The sequence below is a fragment of the Durio zibethinus genome, chromosome 5, assembly GCF_047325235.1.
Source record: "Durio zibethinus cultivar Kanyao isolate XHJ-2024 chromosome 5, ASM4732523v1, whole genome shotgun sequence".
NCBI lineage: Eukaryota > Viridiplantae > Streptophyta > Magnoliopsida > Malvales > Malvaceae > Durio > Durio zibethinus.
In genome coordinates this window covers 3,957,092-3,975,807 of record NC_143166.1, presented here as the reverse complement: position 1 = coordinate 3,975,807, position 18,716 = coordinate 3,957,092, and the positions used below count along the sequence as shown (strand labels likewise).

At 32.3% G+C, this 18,716-nt stretch overlaps 1 protein-coding gene and 2 pseudogenes across 3 annotated transcripts; 1 reads left to right on the top strand and 2 right to left on the bottom strand.

The window, feature by feature from the left end:
- Positions 1-3,323: 3,323 nt before the first annotated feature.
- LOC111318021 (uncharacterized) lies at positions 3,324-4,730 on the bottom strand. The gene has a single exon (XM_022920631.2). The coding sequence runs from the start codon at positions 4,421-4,423 to the stop codon at positions 3,611-3,613; it is 813 nt and encodes a 270-aa protein (XP_022776366.2). The 5' UTR covers positions 4,424-4,730; the 3' UTR covers positions 3,324-3,610.
- A 29-nt stretch (positions 4,731-4,759) lies between these two features.
- LOC111282661 (uncharacterized) lies at positions 4,760-7,110 on the bottom strand (annotated as a pseudogene). The gene is made up of 2 exons (XR_016342117.1): positions 6,359-7,110; positions 4,760-6,254 (listed from the first exon to the last, which is right to left on the bottom strand). The product of XR_016342117.1 is annotated as an uncharacterized LOC111282661 (transcript).
- A 984-nt stretch (positions 7,111-8,094) lies between these two features.
- LOC111282772 (sulfhydryl oxidase 2-like) lies at positions 8,095-17,015 on the top strand (annotated as a pseudogene). The gene is made up of 12 exons (XR_016342116.1): positions 8,095-8,468; positions 10,170-10,194; positions 10,278-10,371; positions 11,812-11,989; positions 12,894-12,971; positions 13,064-13,127; positions 13,240-13,313; positions 13,398-13,554; positions 13,992-14,032; positions 16,007-16,153; positions 16,234-16,658; positions 16,846-17,015. The product of XR_016342116.1 is annotated as a sulfhydryl oxidase 2-like (transcript).
- The last annotated feature ends 1,701 nt before the right edge of the window (positions 17,016-18,716 follow it).

The window sequence follows — 18,716 nt, the reverse complement described above, 5'->3', positions numbered from 1 at the left end:
CTGCAATCACATTGGTATTATTATTTGTTATTGGTCCTAAAAATTGGAAAATTTCTAATAATAGGATCGTTTCAAACACGGCGGCTTTGGATGAAATCAACTTTATTTTAAATGAAGGATAAATACTGAAAAAATGTATGAGAAATCAGTGTTTCACATGATATAAAAAGTTGCATGTGATTAGAATGAATGTTGTGATCATAGCCTAGTAGCTTACCTTATTTACATGACGGTCAACTTTCGATTTTCATTATATTTTTAGAATTTTTATGATAGCATTTCATGTATAATTCTTTTTATTATAATATTATAATTAATTAACTATAAAATATATACACATATATATATATATATATATGAATTCATCATTTAAAAGTGTAAGCTTTATATAAATTTTTTATAATCTTACATAATACTGAATTATAATTTATTAATTGCATCGCAATAATTATAAGTGATATTTTTAAATTTTTATGCATTGAAATATATATATATTTTTTATGCTTGGCATTTTTTTTTTTAAATTTTTAATCTATCTTTAATCCTTCTCTATCTATTTAACTCAAAATGTATTATGCTTTTTAAATTCTCTTGAATTCACAATTTCTAAAAATTTCTTCGGCATACATATCATTTTAATTAAAAATTTCTTCAGCATACATATCATTTTAATTAAAAATAGGAAGGGACTCAAAACATTTGTGTGGGAATTAAAACTTAAAACAATAACTCTAGGTGGATCAACGAGGCTTCGTTTGATAGATCATTTATTTTCAACTTTTTAATAAAAATAAATGAAAAAGACAAAAAAAAAAATGACAAACACCAAATAATTTAGGAAACAGAAGCTAAATGAAGTAACTGAGTGGTACATTGATGATTCCGAACTTGAGTATGATTATTGATGATCATCAATTAGCTATACAAATGGTAAATTATTGATTAACATGAACATCTACTGTTATTAGGGTTTACGATTTTTACGTCAAAAAGAAACAAAAGTGTACAAATATGACAAAAGAAAATAACATAATTTTGAGCCAACATCTTAGTAGAGCTCTGATATAAGTAATCCGGGCTGAGCCTTGTAGCTCTTCCAAAGCCGGAAGCATTTGATAAGCCCTGAACCTCAACCCAACTCGAACCATTAATGCCATCCTTACTGCCAGTCCCTAGCATAAATGTTAATACATGATAAGCTCATTTAAGGGGCCCAGCCCTGCTGCTCCACTTCAAAATAGGCTAATTATTTAAAATTGCTATTGGTTTATCACCACTTTGTTTTGGACCACAAAATCTATATTGATTAGTTTATCCCTCACCTCACTTTAACATGAAGCTGTGATTTCTTTTCCAGCCAAAAATATATGCATCTGACAGTACCGTAATGAAGATATGACTAAAGGTAAAGCTTTCCTCTGAGATTCCTGTTAAGAAGTGATGTGATGAGCCTGACCAGGGATTGAAGGTTCTGTCATCAGTTCCAATATACATCCCCGCCAAGATGAAGATGGTAATGAGCAGCGGATGTGGATGCCCCAGTGATGGGATTGGTGAGTGAGCTTTTGTCAGATTCAAACCAGAACAAATGGGATGTAGTCATGTAGAAAATCCAGTATCCCAGCAAATTTAATTTTTATAAAAGGATCAGATAAAGGCAACCGCATTGAATGGGCCAATCCCTCCAATGTTATTACCTGTGTCGCTGCTGGGTGTCCCAGTTGCATGAACAACATCAGATCAGCAACCAACCTCACAACAATGTCATTTTGGAGCAAACTGTTGCAGAAAAACTTTGTTCGTTTGTTTGGTTTGAGAAGTTTTTTTTTATAAAATAATTTTTAATTTTTGTTTTTTAAAAATATATTTGGTAAGCAAAAATAAAAATTATTTTTTTTAAATGTAAAAATAAGAAAATAAATAAAACATTTAATAATATTATTATTAATATAATCTAATAATAAATATAATATATATTTATTAATTAATGATATTAAAAATATTTAAATATAATAACTTATAAAATATAAAAAAGTACATTCTTTATTTTCATAATTAAAAATATATTTTTTATTTTCATATTTCAACTTATTTTTATTCTTATTTTCAATTATTAAACATATTTTCACTTATATTTTTTATTTAAAAAAAAAAGATATTATATTTTCTGAAACCAATCGCTATCTTCAATTCTGAGGTACAAAGAAGCTTTTAGACAAAATTGGTTAACTCCAATCCTATCCTTAAGGACAAAACACTTTTTATTTTTAATTAAAATATTAATGGCTTAACTACTCGTCAAGAAATTGCTCTTTCCTGAAGTCTATAATTTATTAGTCACTAAACAATTCTTAATTAACTTTATTAGGCTCTTTAGAGAAAACACTTGATTATAATAAAGCCTCGATAATAATATATTATTAGGGTCAATTTTTGGGATTAGATGGTAAGATTAATTTTGATAAAATTAAAAAATAATGTAATTGTAATTAAAATAAATTTTTAGTGAAAATTTTATATTAAATAAATCTCGTTAAACTGATAATGATTAAAGCTTCCATCCAAACATAAGCTGATTGTGACGATAATCAGCATATCGGGGCAACAAAAAATAATTTATTATCATATGGATTTAATAATTTAAACATAATATATTAATACAACATAAAAATAATATAAAAATATAATTTAAACTTAAGAAAAATCAAATATAAATTATATAATAATTTTTATGTTTTATATATTTCACTATACTTCATTTGATAAACGGTAAGATTTATTGTAATAAAATTAAAAATAATAATAAAATTTAATATAATTATAATTAAAAAATTTTAATAAACAATTTATATTAAATAAATTTTATTAAAATTAATATTTAAATTTAATTAATAATATAATAAATTAAATCGTACCGTATAAAAATGCTGTAGACATCCAAACAAGCACTAAATAAATATAACGCAAATACCGAATATACGGTCATAACCTAAAAACAGGGCAACTTAGCTAACCGACTTTATTATAAACGTCTGAATCACAGGGTACCTTAAACCAAAATTAGTGGGGCTGTGGAGAGAAGTACCATAAAGGGCAAAATTAGATTTTTATTAAAATTATTTTTTAAGTATAATTATAATAAATTTTTTTATAATAATTATATTATAATTTTTATTTAAAAATTTTAATTTAACCTTCCGTCCAAATGAAATTTAAATTTAAATCATTCTTAAATAAAATTGACCAGCAAAATCTATCATATTCTTGAAAAATTGGCCCCCAATTCTTTGAAACTATCTTACCTAATTCTACAAACTTAGTGCTTAAGAAAAAAATAAAATAAAATTTCAATTTCTCATCCGAAACTCACAAAAGAAGCAAATTATAAACAATTTCTATTTTTCTTCCCGGAAAATGCCGGCAAGCATATTTTTAATCCAGGGCAAAAAAGATTAGAGAAAAAAAAAAGAAATGCCATTAGAGGGACGGACCATCCCTATCTCGAGGCACCAATGCATCGTACTACCACCCACAAAAATATATTTGATAATAAAAATTTATCATTTTTAAGGTCTCGGAAAATACCCCAAAATGGAAGAACAAAGAAAAATTACACATTCGGATTCCAAAGACCCCATAAACGAGAATTGAATAATCCTAACACGTCCGGTAACACCTTCTTAGCCAAACCCTTGTGGTTACTTGTCGTCGTCGCCGCTACCGCCGTCGTCCAGTCTTCCACATTAGTATCCTCCGCTACCGGAAACTCCTTGGTCACTTCTGCCACTTCAGCTATCTCTTCTTTAACATCTCTCTCCTTTGAAGTGACGTCATCAGCAAAAGCCGGCGCTTCCTCTGTAGAACTCTCCAAGACTAAAACTTCATGCACTGGCTGACTCGGAAGGTCAACAACCTGAATATCGGGCAACTGAGCAGCGGTTTTGCTGTTACTATCCCTTCTTTTGGGCCGCACGTTTTTCTTGGAAGGTTTCTGGGCTTCCCCCTTGGTTAAATGATCTTCAAAAGCTTCAATAACTTGATGGATAAGCTCACGGTTAGGAGAAGAGTCCCAGCGGAACCAGTAAATCGTGTAACAGTCGAAACAATCGCAATCGAAAACGGGCGGCTTATGGGAGGAAACGCCACTCTTTTGGGTCAGCTTGGTGGCGTTTGGCGGTGGCTTCTTGGACGATCTTTTATTGGAAGAACAATCTTGAGAGATTAAAGAAGAGTTGGTAGTGTTGGTGGTCTGGAGGGACCTGGTTATCATGTAAGCTAAAACTTGTCGATCCTCGAGAGAAAGTACTGAAGCAAGAGCCAAAATGGCAGCTGGAAGAAGCTTCAAAATAGAAAGATAGTCTTCACCGGAAGAAGAAGAAGAAGAAGGGGATGGGTATACTTTACCTTTGCTTTTGAGCTTCATGGTTGCTTTTGTTTTTCTTTGAACAGGATGCAAAGGGAAAAAACGGTAAGCGATAAAATGTTTTATCTTGTTTTATTTACATGGCAGACAAAGCAGACTAGAGAGATCACACGTCACGGTTCATAGACTAGTGGCGCAGGAAGTTTGGTGGTCCTTGGTCCGCACCGCCTTTTGGCAGGGCCACCAGCATACACTTTTTGCGAGGACAATGTGTACAACAACACTCTATTACATGAGGGGATAAAAATAAGAACTTAGCTTGAATTAAATGGGCTAGTAAATTACTTGATTAAAGTTATTATCGTGTCTAAATCTTAAAATTTATTTTTTTAAAGACCCTAAGATTTCACGTTGGATTTATATTATTTGTCAGTAGCAGTACTTCTTGACGTACGACAAGCATGTACTATGCGCACAATACAAGAGTTTATCTCATTTCTCTTAGAGGTATTTATCTCATGTACAAGAACACGTTTTCAATAACATAAAGAGTTTATCAAAATCCTTCACACATTCCACTTGGTCTTTAACTCGCACTAGAACATTTTGGCATTCAAATCACCAAATACAAGGTGCATTTGAAAGCAAATTGTAAGTTAAACACAAACTCCAAGTTGTTGCTGATAGATTCATGATCAGATGCACAGGATTTTCAATTTCATTTGAACACAACATGTTGCATGGAAAGCTTTGAGATCATATCTATCCTATTTTAATTGAACTAACAACATGAAAAATTTCAAGATTGAACTGAGACTTAATTTAATTAATTTATATAATCATTTAATATTCAATAAGTTTAAAATTCAAATTTAATCTTAATTAATACATGAATTTCTTCTATTCAAACCTTGAAACAAACAAATATTTTAAACCTTCAATTATGTCCTCTTGCTTGCTTATGAGATTCTCACCAACCAAAGGAAAAAGGATATCATACACAAAATTGGGATTTTGAAGCAAAGCCAGTGAAAGCAAAGGATAAGAAACCAACAGCAACAAGCAAGCAATTCCTCTTTCAACAAGCTCCCATTTCCTTGTTTTGTATAACCTGCTTTAGTACTCTCAGTTCCCTTTGTTTTTCCTGTTCTTTTTTTGTTTTTTTGCTCTGCTTTAACACCAAGTAGCTAATATGGTAACTTGGACATGTCTCTGTCAAGGGGTCTGAGACAGATAATAACTTCTATGCTCAATTGGAAGGTTTCATATTTCAACGGACTCTTATTCCATATACAGTACTTATGTTTATCGTAGGCTGCAACTTCTGTTTTCTATTAATAGAACTTTGCTACGAAATATAAGTCTTTTGCTTTTCCATCAGACCTAGAATATGCCTGTCCTATGGCAACAACATCAAACAATGAAATCTAAGACTTCTCCCATTATGTCATAACTATTGGTACCATACAAAGCGAAAAGAATGATTCATTTAAAATCACAGGTAGATGAACAAATAAGCTAGAAATTAATCGAACATTGTCATTGTCAAAAGGCTACAAAAAGAACGAATGTTTCGGTGCATCAGAAAAAGAAATGCTATTGCTTTTTAATACTAACCGTTTTACACACTGCAACCATTTTAAGTGGTGTGGACAGCAGAGAACACGTGAGAGCAGTGTCAATCAACTTTCTTATCTGTTGTTTGAGATTTGTCTGCTGCTATAGAAAGCTTGTCCTATGACATCTTACCATGAACCTCATCCCTCTCCCTAAAATACCTCCCTAATGCCCGAGGGAGGAATCGAGGAATCAAAAAGCATAAGAGATTGATTGAGAAGTACAGTACGTTTGCAGCTGCCAGGCCCTTCCCAAACCAATCCCAAGCTATGTCCTGCACAATCAATATTAGAATATTTTAGACTTTTTTAAAGCAGGCTGCATAAAAATTGACAATTTTCAATTACCTGAAACAAGAAATATTGGGTTAAGAATCACCTTCAAATGTGCATTTGCAGGCAGTGTTTTGCTGAGCCAAACATCATGTATCCAGTCCATGATAACAAAGATCCTCCTGACTGTATATAGTAATGGGACAAGTGCCCTTACCGGTGGTGAAAATAAAGACAGCCCACTTAACACATTTTCTGTTGGTATTTGAAATGAAAGCAAGAACAAGTGAGGTGTAGCCAATCGAACAGCATGGTTGTCACCCCTAGCAAAGCCACCCAAGACATACGCCAGTGGCAAAAAAAGCCCTATGGTAGTTCCAAGAATCACATAGAGCCTAAAGAGTTTGCTGCCTTGGAAAATCTCTTGCGAGGTGGTGGATACACGACCGTGGGATGGGAAGGCAAAGCGTGAAAGGGCGATAATATAAGTGGAGGAAAAAGCTGGGAAGACTAAATCAAGGAGTGGGACAAGGCCACTAATTGAAAAAACCATAATGAAAGCTATTAGTTGGAGTTCAATCACACGCAATGATCCCATCACACCGCCCACCACTGATTGTTGCTACTGCTGGCGAAGAAGTTTGTGTTCAGGTTTTTCCCCTGCTTCTATGGGGTGATCAGGCTCACTTCTAGGAGCCACAGCAAGAGATACACCGGACATTTTTACTTTAATGAAAACTGCTGATCTGGAATGAACTAAACTTTCCTGGTTCTGTGAAACCTGACAAAGAAGGGAACCAAGATTCAGTTCTTCAAGAAAAAAATAATAATAATAAAAAAAGAATTAAGTAGTTGAAGTAATGATTCAATCAAAACGAAAAATTTGGAAAAGAAATGATTAGTAGGACCGAAGATTTTGCGTTTCAAATTGAGAGAGCGGGCGACTACTCTGAAGTTGTGTTTGATCGTGTTACACCTGGCTATAACTTACGTGGGCTTTCTTTTAATTACAGGTGGTCAGTTTCGGACGATGTATGAGTTACCCAGGCTAACTCGGCTGGAATTAATGGGTTTGGGCTAACTTACAATGCCACTAAAATTAATTATTGGGCCGGGACAGAAGATCGGAAGCATTACATTTATTTGGGAACAAAAAAAACCTTTGTAAATCGGAGCAAATATGAAATAGTCAAATAAGAATTTAAGGTGATTTCGAGTTTAGTATGAATGGTTTACAAAAAAAATTGAATTCATCTGATAATTTTAAATATAATATTATATAAAATTAATATAAACAAATATGAAAATATATGATTTAATTAATAAAAATTATACATAAGTTGTCAATAATTATTGAGTTATTAAAAATTGATAGAGTATTAAAATTTTAATTTTATTAATTAAAACTTAAAATTTTACAATTTCAAATATTAAAAAAATATATATTTTAAAAAATTTTAAAAAATCTTATTTGCAAAATATTATATAAATTTAATAGAATAATTTTTATATTTAATAAAAATAAATATGATATAAATTTATAAATTGTTAAATTTAATTCAAAATTTATCCTAATTAATTAACAAAAATTAATTAATTTAATTTATAAAGTTTTTTTAAAAAAACGACATTAAATCTAAGGTTCAAATCATATTAACCCAATAATTAATTTAAGGGTCAAATTTCAACGCTGGATATTATTATTTTCTTGTTTTGAATTTGACATAATATAATATAATTAAATAATTAAAATTCAAAAAATGTTTTGAAAAGTCTTAAACTCGAAACTCACCCAACATCGCCATCTTCTTCCCCTAACTCCTAACCAAGATCTCTCTGCATTTAAAAGAAAAAAAAATTAATATCCAATGAGACCTCCACAAAACGTCATAAAAAGAAAGAAAGAAAAGCTCTAATTTAAATTCCGACGAATCTGTGCGAAAATAAATAAATATTTAAACAATCAGTTTTTTCCTCTCTTCCAATTCCATGTATCTTGTATATTGGATTCTGATTTTGAACCTTTGGATCTTGAAAGCGACGTCGTTAAAAGCGGGATAGCGGACTGTACTTCGAGAGATTGGGAATAACAATGGCGGCTGCGGTGCCGGTAGTGACCCGAAAGACTACGCCGTCGAGTTGAATGTCACGAATTTCGATGGAGTTCTCAAGGATGCTCCAGCTACTTACGCCATAGTCGAATTCTTCGCTCACTGGTTAGTACTCTTTTTATGATTTCCCCACTCTGAGCTTTGAGCACAAAAATATGCTCAAGTTTTATAGTTTTTAAACACTGTTGACCGTTGAAGAAAAGTTTTTTTTTTTTTTTTCTAATTACGTGGATTTCTTACTTGATAAAAACTTTAATCTGCTGGAAGTTAGTCTAATTTCTAATCTGAATCGATTATAGTGATGGTAATAGGAATTTCTATTTGAGTTGATTAACAAAGATATATAGCTTTAAGTGTAGGATGGACATATTGAAACCTTTATCAGTATCCTTTGCATATAATTGGATGCCTTAGTAGTATACAACAACAACAAACTAAACTTATATCCCATACTGTGGAGTCGGCTGTATGAAAGACAAAAAAAAAATGTTAAGTTGTAGTTTTGAATCTTCTTGGACTACTCATTTTTATCAAAAACAACCTTTTCATCTACTTCCTTAACCTTCGTATTATTTCTTAGTACTTGCATCCACGTCTTTCATGGTCTACCTCAAGAAGTTTTGGTCTCTTATGCCTTAGTATTATAGTTGCTGGAATTTAAAAATTAAAGCAATAAATTTTTAGAAATTAAATTTCTTTTTTAATTCGCTGTCCAAAATTGCTCCTTTTTTTACTTGCATAACAAACTTGCATGATATTATAACATGTAATGTAATGCATCATTTTTTCCCGACTAAACTACCTAAGTTTGTTAGAAATTAGACAACTTTGGATGAGCATAGATATGAGCGTATGGCCATCCAAATTTTGGGAAAACTTGAGAAAAAGTGAACACCACCTTGTTGACATGTACCCCCTTCTGAAACTGTACCTAATGGAATGGAATTCAAAATAGATCCAAAATTAGGCCTTGAAGCCATGGACAAATTCTCCTTGCTTAGCTCTTTTGCAGTGTGACATTTTTGTTGTTTCCAAATGGCCTGTAGCATATTGTCAACCATTTTCATGGTATAGTTTATTTTGTGCTTTTCCTTGCAAGCTGGGGATACGATGATATTAGGCTTTGCCTTACTAGCTGGAGATACAACGATGTCTTCGTTTGGACAGTTGACCACAACTGCAATTGGCTAATTGATTTTTAGAGGAACAAATGGCATTGTGTACCTCCTATAGACAGTCTATGAAACATGTACATCAGTTACAGTTGACATGTTCAGCTGCATGTACTTCTGGCTGAAGCCCATTTGAATGCCATTATAGGTGTTCCTTTTAATTCAAAGATTGCACAACTCAACCAGAATCCTATAACCTAGTATCAAAATATCTCTGACATTCTATGGTTAAGAACATATAAAATATAGTGCATCCCCCTGTCTAACTTTTCGGAGTTGCTATGTCAAAGCCCTTTGGTAGCAAACCAATTTTTAATCACAGTTGTTCGCATTTCACAGACAGGTTGATGTAGCATATTGATTTAGGTACCATCTATTTAATTTTTTTTCCTAGTAGTTAGCTTGTTTGCTTGATTTTATTTAGTTTATAATTGCAAAAGATTTTCCTTTTCCATAAGAAAGACACCTTTCCATGCATGGGCCTGTGTGCTTCGATGCAGTGTGCTTGCCTTTTTCCATGATACTACCATGCTGATTAAGTTAGTTTTACATAGCTAGTAGTTGAGTTCCATGCTTTATGCCTGTTATGATGTTATATGACATTCGTCTCTTCTATGTGATTATTACTTTTCAGGTGCCCTCCTTTCAGAAATTACAAGGTATCGTGTGGTATATTTTTCACTTAGCATTTTTTGTGTTTCATATTCTTATGATTTTTGCTGCTTTACCTACAATTTTGCAGCCCCATTATGAAAAAGTTGCAAGACTTTTCAATGGACCTGGTGCTGTGCATCCTGGTATCATATTGATGACTAGAGTAGACTGTGCATCAAAGGTATTTATTTTTTCTTCTGGATACTTGCAAAGTGCAGCCCCAAGGAAATAGTGCTGTAAAAATACTTGTTTCTTCAGTAGCATGTCTTTGCCTTACTAGCATAATACTGGAATTTAAGATGGAGTTGAAAAGTTTGTGTGCATCCAGAATTTTGAAAATAAAGTTTTAATGTCTTACGTTTAATAGCTAGAACAAGTAGTTTGAACTTTGAATAGCATCTGTCATGGAACAGATAGACAGTTACATTTGATAGAACAAGTGGTTGTATTTAGTTATTGCTCCATTCAAGCATTTCTTAACACAGCCAAACATCAAGAGGTATCTATTAATACTTCTTTACTTATTTGAGTATATATATATATATATATATATATTAAAATTCATTTGCGTGAGCTTAAAAGACCAATTCAGTGTTTTTTTTCCCTCTCTTTTGTAGATTGAGCATATTTGTTGGATAACAAACTTAGTAAGCTCTCAATATCTATGTTGAAATCTTTACCACCTCCTTCCCACCCTTCTCAGTGGCATAAGTTTTCTTTACCAGTTTAAATGGGCCCTTACCTATCTTTGATTTTCTTCCTTAGAAATAAAGCTTAAGTATACCTGATTTGATAAAAAGGCCTCATAGATGACTGGTGTAAAGGGGAAAAAAGAAGAAGAAAAACACAATAATCTCCATACTCCAAAGTGTTTGTCAGGCTATATTAGATTGAGTCCCTGATTTATTCCCATTACATAACTAATAACTAACATTGTCCACAAGGTATCTAGAAGTTTTAAATTGGTGTGAGTTAGAGGTTCTCTGGATATGGAGTGGATTTGTTGAATGTTCCTGAAAATTTCCAAGAACTTAGAATTATTAGAAACCAAGACTTCTTTTAAAATGATTTTTGGATTGTTATTTGTTAGGAAGATCTTATATATTGCAAACATAATTTTCTGGTTTTTTTTTTTTTTTTTTTAGAAGAAATGCGTAGAATTAAAAATTTGGAGCAAGTGAAACTAATATTGTCCTGATCAGAAATCATGGAAGTTAAAATGTATGTCATTGAGAAAATAATTGCCTTATGATGTCATCGATGGGATCATGGAGGCAGAGGCAATAAAAAAGAGAGCATTTAGATATTAGCACTTTTAATGCTCTGTCATTTGGGCCTTCTCCAGTTGCGGAGCAAAGTTGTTAATATGAAACTTAAATGAAAGTAGCACTATTAATATCATTATTTTTGTGAGTTTTCTGGAGTTGGAGTGCAGCCATGTAAGGTGGCTGTTCTTTTTAGACCATGTATTTAGATTTACTACTTATTTAGCCTTGCCCTGTTAACGCTATATAAAATACTGCATTCCTTTTGGCACACTTCTTTTTGACTCTTGTTTTTGGTTGTTGAAGAATGTTTCTTGTTAATTTTACTTTGGTTCTTGACTTGTTTGGCAGCACATCTAAATACTAAAATCTGTGATATGTTTTCTATGGGTCACTATCCTATGCTGTTTTGGGGTCCTCTTATAAAGTTTTCTGCTGGCTGGACAACCAATCAAGCAAAAGCTAAAATACATGTAATTGATGATGCATGGACAGCAGAACGCTTACTTAATTGGATCAATAATTAAATAAGCAGGTATGAGGTATCTTCATTCATCACTTATTTAATATACAACATCTTTATAGTCAGAACTACTCTCATGAAATTAATTGTAAAGGCAATTATGAGGGCTTTACCATCCATTTTTCTGAGATAGGCTAAGTTTTTTACCAAAAATTGTTCTCTGTGTGCTTATACATTTGGGAATTGCTCAATAATCTGTTTCATAAAAGCATGTTATTTATATAATAATCATATTTGTTGATATCACATGCAGGAAGATATTCTGACAGTCAATATAACATAAAACTAATTTTAATTTCATGATTGCATGTAGGATGCATCATACTGACATAACATATAGGATGATTATGTATTCTTCAGATTCAATTGCTGGTTATGCTTATATATATAGAACTATGTCGGCATATTATTAAAAATCCTTGAGACAGTCTATGATTGAATAGGTTATTGCCTTGCCAGATGTTAATTGTATGCCAAAGTGTGTATGAGTTGGAAGGGCAGCAAGTTCAGTTCCTATAGTGTATGGCTTTGTGCACATACCCTGATTTTAGTCTGTACCTGATTTCTGAAAAGTTAAGAATTATAATTTATGGAAAAAGGCTCAAAATAATAGTTGAAGTTTTCCTTTGTCACACATGATGGTGTCAATCATGATGTTAGTCCTAGAAAACTGCAGTTGGGAACAGAATTGGAAATTTAGACCTTCTTTTGAAGGTATGGTATGACAACTATCAATACTGGGGAGGTGTTGGAGTGTAATGAAATCTGCTTCTGTTCTCACAATGTAGTTGTAAAAAGTGGGTGCTTGATCGATCTTCTGCTTCTAAGTTAATGCCAAAGATTTGTTCCTATGTATGAAAATTTGACCATCAGCACTGGTTCTCATTTGATTTCTACTGCTTATACTCCTTTTTAGTTCATATGGCTTGGATGATGAAAAATTCGAAAACGAACATCTTCCATCAAATGTATCAGATCCTGGACATGTCTTTTTGTGCATTTCCAATTTGCTTCTTGAATAATGCATGCTTGAGGTTTTTCAATTTGCTTAGGATTTTAACTTCTCAGTTATTTGTGTTGTGAAAGATTGCTCGTATATGATGTGGAGGAGGCAACTGCAACTGCCTTTGACATCATTTTAGCACTCAAGGTGGAAATTTCTCTATCTTGTGTAAATTTTCCTCTCTTTCTCACGTGTGTATGTGTATATGGGGCTGGGAATTCTTTTTTCTTCTAAAGTTGCTGAAGATGATATCTTGCAGATGATTAAATCAGAAACTTGAGCTTCACTCGTAAAATTCCTTCAGCTTTTAGTGGTTCATCATCCTTCCAGGAGGTAAAGATCGTACTTTTCAGTATGTACCTTGGCTTGGCTTTATATGGTGTTTCCTTCATTGTGTTACTAGAATGTTTTTATTAGGTATCGAAAGGGAAGTGCAGAAGTACTTGTGAACTTCTATGACTTGTGCCCATTAGATATTTGGCCATCTGATAGGCATGATGTTGCCACCAATGACATGAAAGGGGTGCTACACAATTTCCATATTTGTGGAAAGGAAGTTCCATGTGGATACTGGGTAGGTACTAAACGGCAAATTTGGTTTGTTATTTTCTTTCCTTGCACATATATTTGAAGATATTGATATTAAGTAACAGCATCTAGGCAGGGTTAAATGCTTCTCATTTGCTTTACATGCAATTTTTGACGGCTGACATGGGAACTATTCAGTAGCTTGGGTGAACCAGAATGCTTTAATATTAGAGTGCTAATTACCAATATGTAGTTGCAACACCTATGTGATCCATTGACTCTATTTATCTACTAATAAAACGCAAATTGTAACTGATATTTTTCAGCTGTGAGATTGTCAAATTGATTAAGCTCTATAAATGCTTATTCCTTTGTGTTTTTGTCCAAGACAAAATATATTCTTTTGAAAATATTTGATTGAGTTTCTGTTTTTAATGGTTGTTTTATGCCATTTTTATGCCATTTGGATGTTCTTTTTTGCAGATGTTTTGTCGTGGCAGCAAGAACGATACCAGGGGCTTTAGGTATTGACTTAAAACCCCTTAAGTTTTAACTTACGCATTTTGAAAGAAAATTTTCAGCTTTTTCAATTGACTTTCCTTTCACTCTCTCTAGGCATTGCTTTTGGTATCAAAATATTTTACTTATCTGTGAACCCAGAAAGTAGTAGCATTCTTTCCATAGAGTCTGTGCCTAGGAGATAGTTGGGGTGGCAGAGTAGGATTTTATAGATTTGAGTGCAATTATTACTGCATATGTACTTTCATTCATGTTTACATTGTAACATACCGTGGTGAACATGACATGTTGACATATTAAAAAGAGGGTTAATTCAAAAATGGTACGTCAAGTATATCTCTATGTTTAATTTGGTACCTAAATTGAAATTTTGTTTGGTTTGCTCCTTCAATCACCAATTTCTCCCTAATGTGCCTTTTAAATAATAATTTTAGTTGGGGATAGTGGTGTGGTTTTAGCAAATTAGTTCAAGATACATGTCAACTGTGTGGAGCAGAAGTTCTTTTCTTCACTTCCATTTGCCTTCTTTCTTTTTTTTTTCTTGTTTCTCTAGAAACTTCTTCACCCTCTCTCTATATTGCGTTCTCTCCCATGCAGGGGATTATTACATGATTTTCCTCTCCTTTCATTTTTTTGGCTAAAATGTTAAAAAAGCCCTTGGTACTTTTTCAAATTTCTTAGATAAACCCTTATTCTATTATTGTAATCACTATTTTTGTTTCATCAAGTCCTTACTTTAAATGGAAACAGTTAAAATCTATTATCTTTACCATGCTAACATCTACGTGACCGTTTTCTTTGATGTATTAGTGTCCATGTGGCAAAATATAAAAATTCAAGTCGATCTGGTCTTTCATGGCATGCCACATCATCATCTACAAAGCCTTTATTTTGTCATTTTTGTGCCATGTAGATGCTAAGTGCTAACGTGGCAGCCTGGCAGAGATAAGAACCATGTAAACACTGATATGGCAAAGCTAATAGATTTTAAGGGTTTCCTTCCAAATGAAGGGCTCAATTAGGAAAAAAAAAAAGAAAAATAGTACCTGAACGGTTCAATTAGATACAATAAAAACATAGGATCTTATCTAAAAAAAAATGAAAGTACAAGGGTTCATTTAGTATTTTAACCTTTTATTTTTCTCTTCTTTTTCCTTCTCTCTCTATACTCACTGCTAAGGTTTCCCTATCTAGACTTGCACCAACTCAATTGCCAATCTAAGATACCAAAGAGTATCGACATCTTCCTCATAAATGAAACAGATACTGAAGAAAGGTAAATTTCACAACTTGTGAATGGAAATTCAAGTACATTTGGATCATCAGTTGTGTAACCTCCATATCTTTGCATTCAAAAAGTTTTAATTCTGAAGTCTTTGACCAAGGGGACATAAAAAATTCACCCTTTAGTCCTCAATTAAAGGAAAATTTAAAGTTAAAGACTTGGGTCTTGACAAAGTTCTTAAAATTAAGAATCAGTGAATGATCAAACAAATTTTTGAAAATTCTTTATTGATTAATGACACTTTTCTTGTTTCTCCTATATATAAAACACATTGCATTAAATAAGGAAAATTGTTTTCCAACAAAAATCTAGTCTAGAGAGAGGAGGATCTATGGTACCATTGAGAGAAAGAAAGGGAGGAAAGAGAGCATAGAGTAAGGTACGAGTGAACCAATACATTTGTTGAACAGTTTGTAAACAAGCTTGGTTGAAGTTAGCTTATGTTAAGCTATTTTGATATTTTAGCCATAGAACAACAAATTAGGCTATTTTGCAATATATGATGTTAAAAAATGATAACTTTGTCGTCATTGTTTTATTCTATTAAACTAGTTGTCCTCCATAGTTATTTGTTCCTATAATTCAATTACTAAGAACATTTATTTTTCAACAATTATAAGAATTATAATAGAGAACTTCCTTTAGTTGTAATTGATTTTATAAGGTGTCAATAATTATTCATGTTTGTTTGCAGTTGTTGCTTATGGGTTTTAATGCATTCACTCTCTGTGAGGATTGAGGATGGATAGAGCCAGTTTGCATTTACATCTGTATGTGATTTTGTTCACAACTTCTTTATTTGTGAGGAGTGCCGTCAGCGCTTTCGGGAGATGTGTTCAAGGTAAATTTGATTCCAAGACAAGTTATTTTCTTAAATATATAAGCTTTTATTTCATCTAACTGCAAATATTCAATTTGCAGTGTTACTAATCCTTTCAAAAAAGCCCGTGATGTTGCCCTTTGGTTGTGGAGTGCACATAATGAAGGAAGAAGCATCTCTGGAAACTGGAGATCTCAAGTTCCCAAAGATTATTTGGCCTCCAAAAGAGCTTTGTCCATTATGTTTATCGCTCCTGAGGCCCCAAAGATAAAGGAAGCAGTCAGATTGATTGGGATCAGGCTGAAGTGTTCAAGTTTTTAGTTAGTTATTATGGAAATATGCTTGTATCTTTGTACAAAGAAAAGGGTCTACTTGCTGATGATGGGACCAATGCTACCATGGATGATTTGGTGGCCTCAACAAACGCAGTTGTGGTGCCTGTGGGGGCTGCATTGGCTATAGCTCTTGCTAGCTGTGCATTTGGAGCGCTTGCTTGCTACTGGCGTTCGCAGCAGAAGAATCGGAAGTATTACTACCAACTATACTCTTTAAAGAAAATATGATAATATTGATGATACAAGTTGTTTCAAATAGGATTAAAAGCATTAGAGTGTATAGAGAAACGGAGCAAAAGGGTGGGGGAGAGGTGTAGAGAGAATTTTTGATAAGTAGGATGTAACTTTCTTATCTGATTTCCTTCCACCACTGTTCAGGCCAAGGAGAAGCTGGAATTAAGATTACTAAAACAACAAAAAATCACACACAATCTTTAAGATGGCCAGTTGGATGAACTCAAGCTCCAAGTAGAAATTCAGATTACAGCCTTATACCAACTCTCGCACTTGAGGTCCTATTCTTTACCAGTTTTCGATCATGAAATTTAATTTTGGGTTCTCCAGATTTAACATAATCTTAATTTTGAGAAAGGAATGTCCTACGTCTGTTTTCTAAACTTCCATTCACATTAGGCATGCTGCATGAATACTTAGAATGAGTTTTATGAATTGTCTGATAAAAGTGTGGTCCAATTCCTTCTCTCCACCTGATTTTGTTCTTCATATGATAAAACAGTAAAGTCCGAAGAATTATCTTTTTGTTTTTGGTAAATACTAAACATTGTAGAACTTTACTAACTTGAATATGGGAATATTGTATAAACTTCTTTTAAGGTTATTTCAGAAGACACTTTCATTATTGCATTGACAATATTATTTCCTTTGGATGTGTTTGTTACATAAGATTGTGATAAAATAAAATTAAATGATATTAAGAATAGAATTAGATTAAATAATATCTTCTCTTATGTTTAATATGTATAAAGATTGGTTAAAATTATTCTTCTTAAAAGTTTATATAATTTAAATTATCGAAATAATCTTTAAGGATATAATAAAATATATAAATTCAATTACATTAATTAAAAATAATCTTCTTTACTTTAAAAAGATTGAATTATTTTATATTAAGAAGATGATTAATTTTATAATTTTATTTTTTTTATATACGAATTAAATATAATATAAAATAATTATTATTTTATTTTATTCATTATCGTATCCATCAAATCTGATTTTTATGTCATTAGGTACCTCTATCATTAAAGGTTTTGTTGGTCTCCCTCAATGGGAGAAAAGGAAAGGCTGAATCACCAAAGTGGTTTTGCTTGGGACAATTTTAGGTTGCTGTTGAAAGCTTATGGCATTCATTGTTCCTATGGTAAGAGGTTGCGCCATCACATACACAAAACTCAATGCACTTTGCATATCTGATTGTTCACTTGTGCATCACTTTTACAATTTATCCACAAAATCACTTAACAATTATTTATATCAGGGATGCATGCGGAAATTTAACAATCTTACCGTCAAGAGCATCGCTTTTTACCTCTTGAAGGTGGCTAATATTGAAAAAATATTCTACATCTTGGAACACGTAATCCATATCTTGATTAGGGCTAGCCTCTAGGGAAAATGATTTCATATCTAATATATAAGGATTGGATTGTGACTGTATAAATAAAGGCTGTCATTTTCAATTTGAACCGTCTTTTTTCAAATGAGTTCAGACTTCAGACATCCGAATTTTTAGAACAGATAATACCTTACAGCAGAGCAGTTCATTAATTTTTACATCAACAATGTCAGACTGCTGCATCAACAATGATGTCGTCTGTGAAAAAACTGTATAATCTTTCAACAAACTCACAGTTTATATCTTTAATTAGGATTAATGTTTTAAAAAAATTATCTCACGTTTAATAACTAAAGATTAACTCTGATTTTATAAATAAATATCACTTTTCCCCTTTCGAGATTGCTTTCCTCGAAGCATAAAATCGTATAATGTATAGAATAATATACTGAATATTTTAACTTTCTAATAAAGTAGAATAGCATACTGAATTTTTTTAATTTTCTAATAAACTTTAGTTTTGAAGCTTTGGATTAGATTTCTTTAGGGTGGGTCGAAGAATAATAATCAGTCATTACTTTCCTCCTGTATGGGTCTCTCAATTTCTAAGTTTTCGTGTCACTTTCCCTGATCACTTTTCCTTAGGGTGTGTAGCGTAATGCTTATATATTCA

What these genes read in the sequence shown, in the direction of transcription:
- LOC111318021 (XM_022920631.2), bottom strand. Translation starts at nt 4,423, where the DNA reads ATGAAGCTCAAAAGCAAAGGTAAAGTATACCCATCCCCTTCTTCTTCT.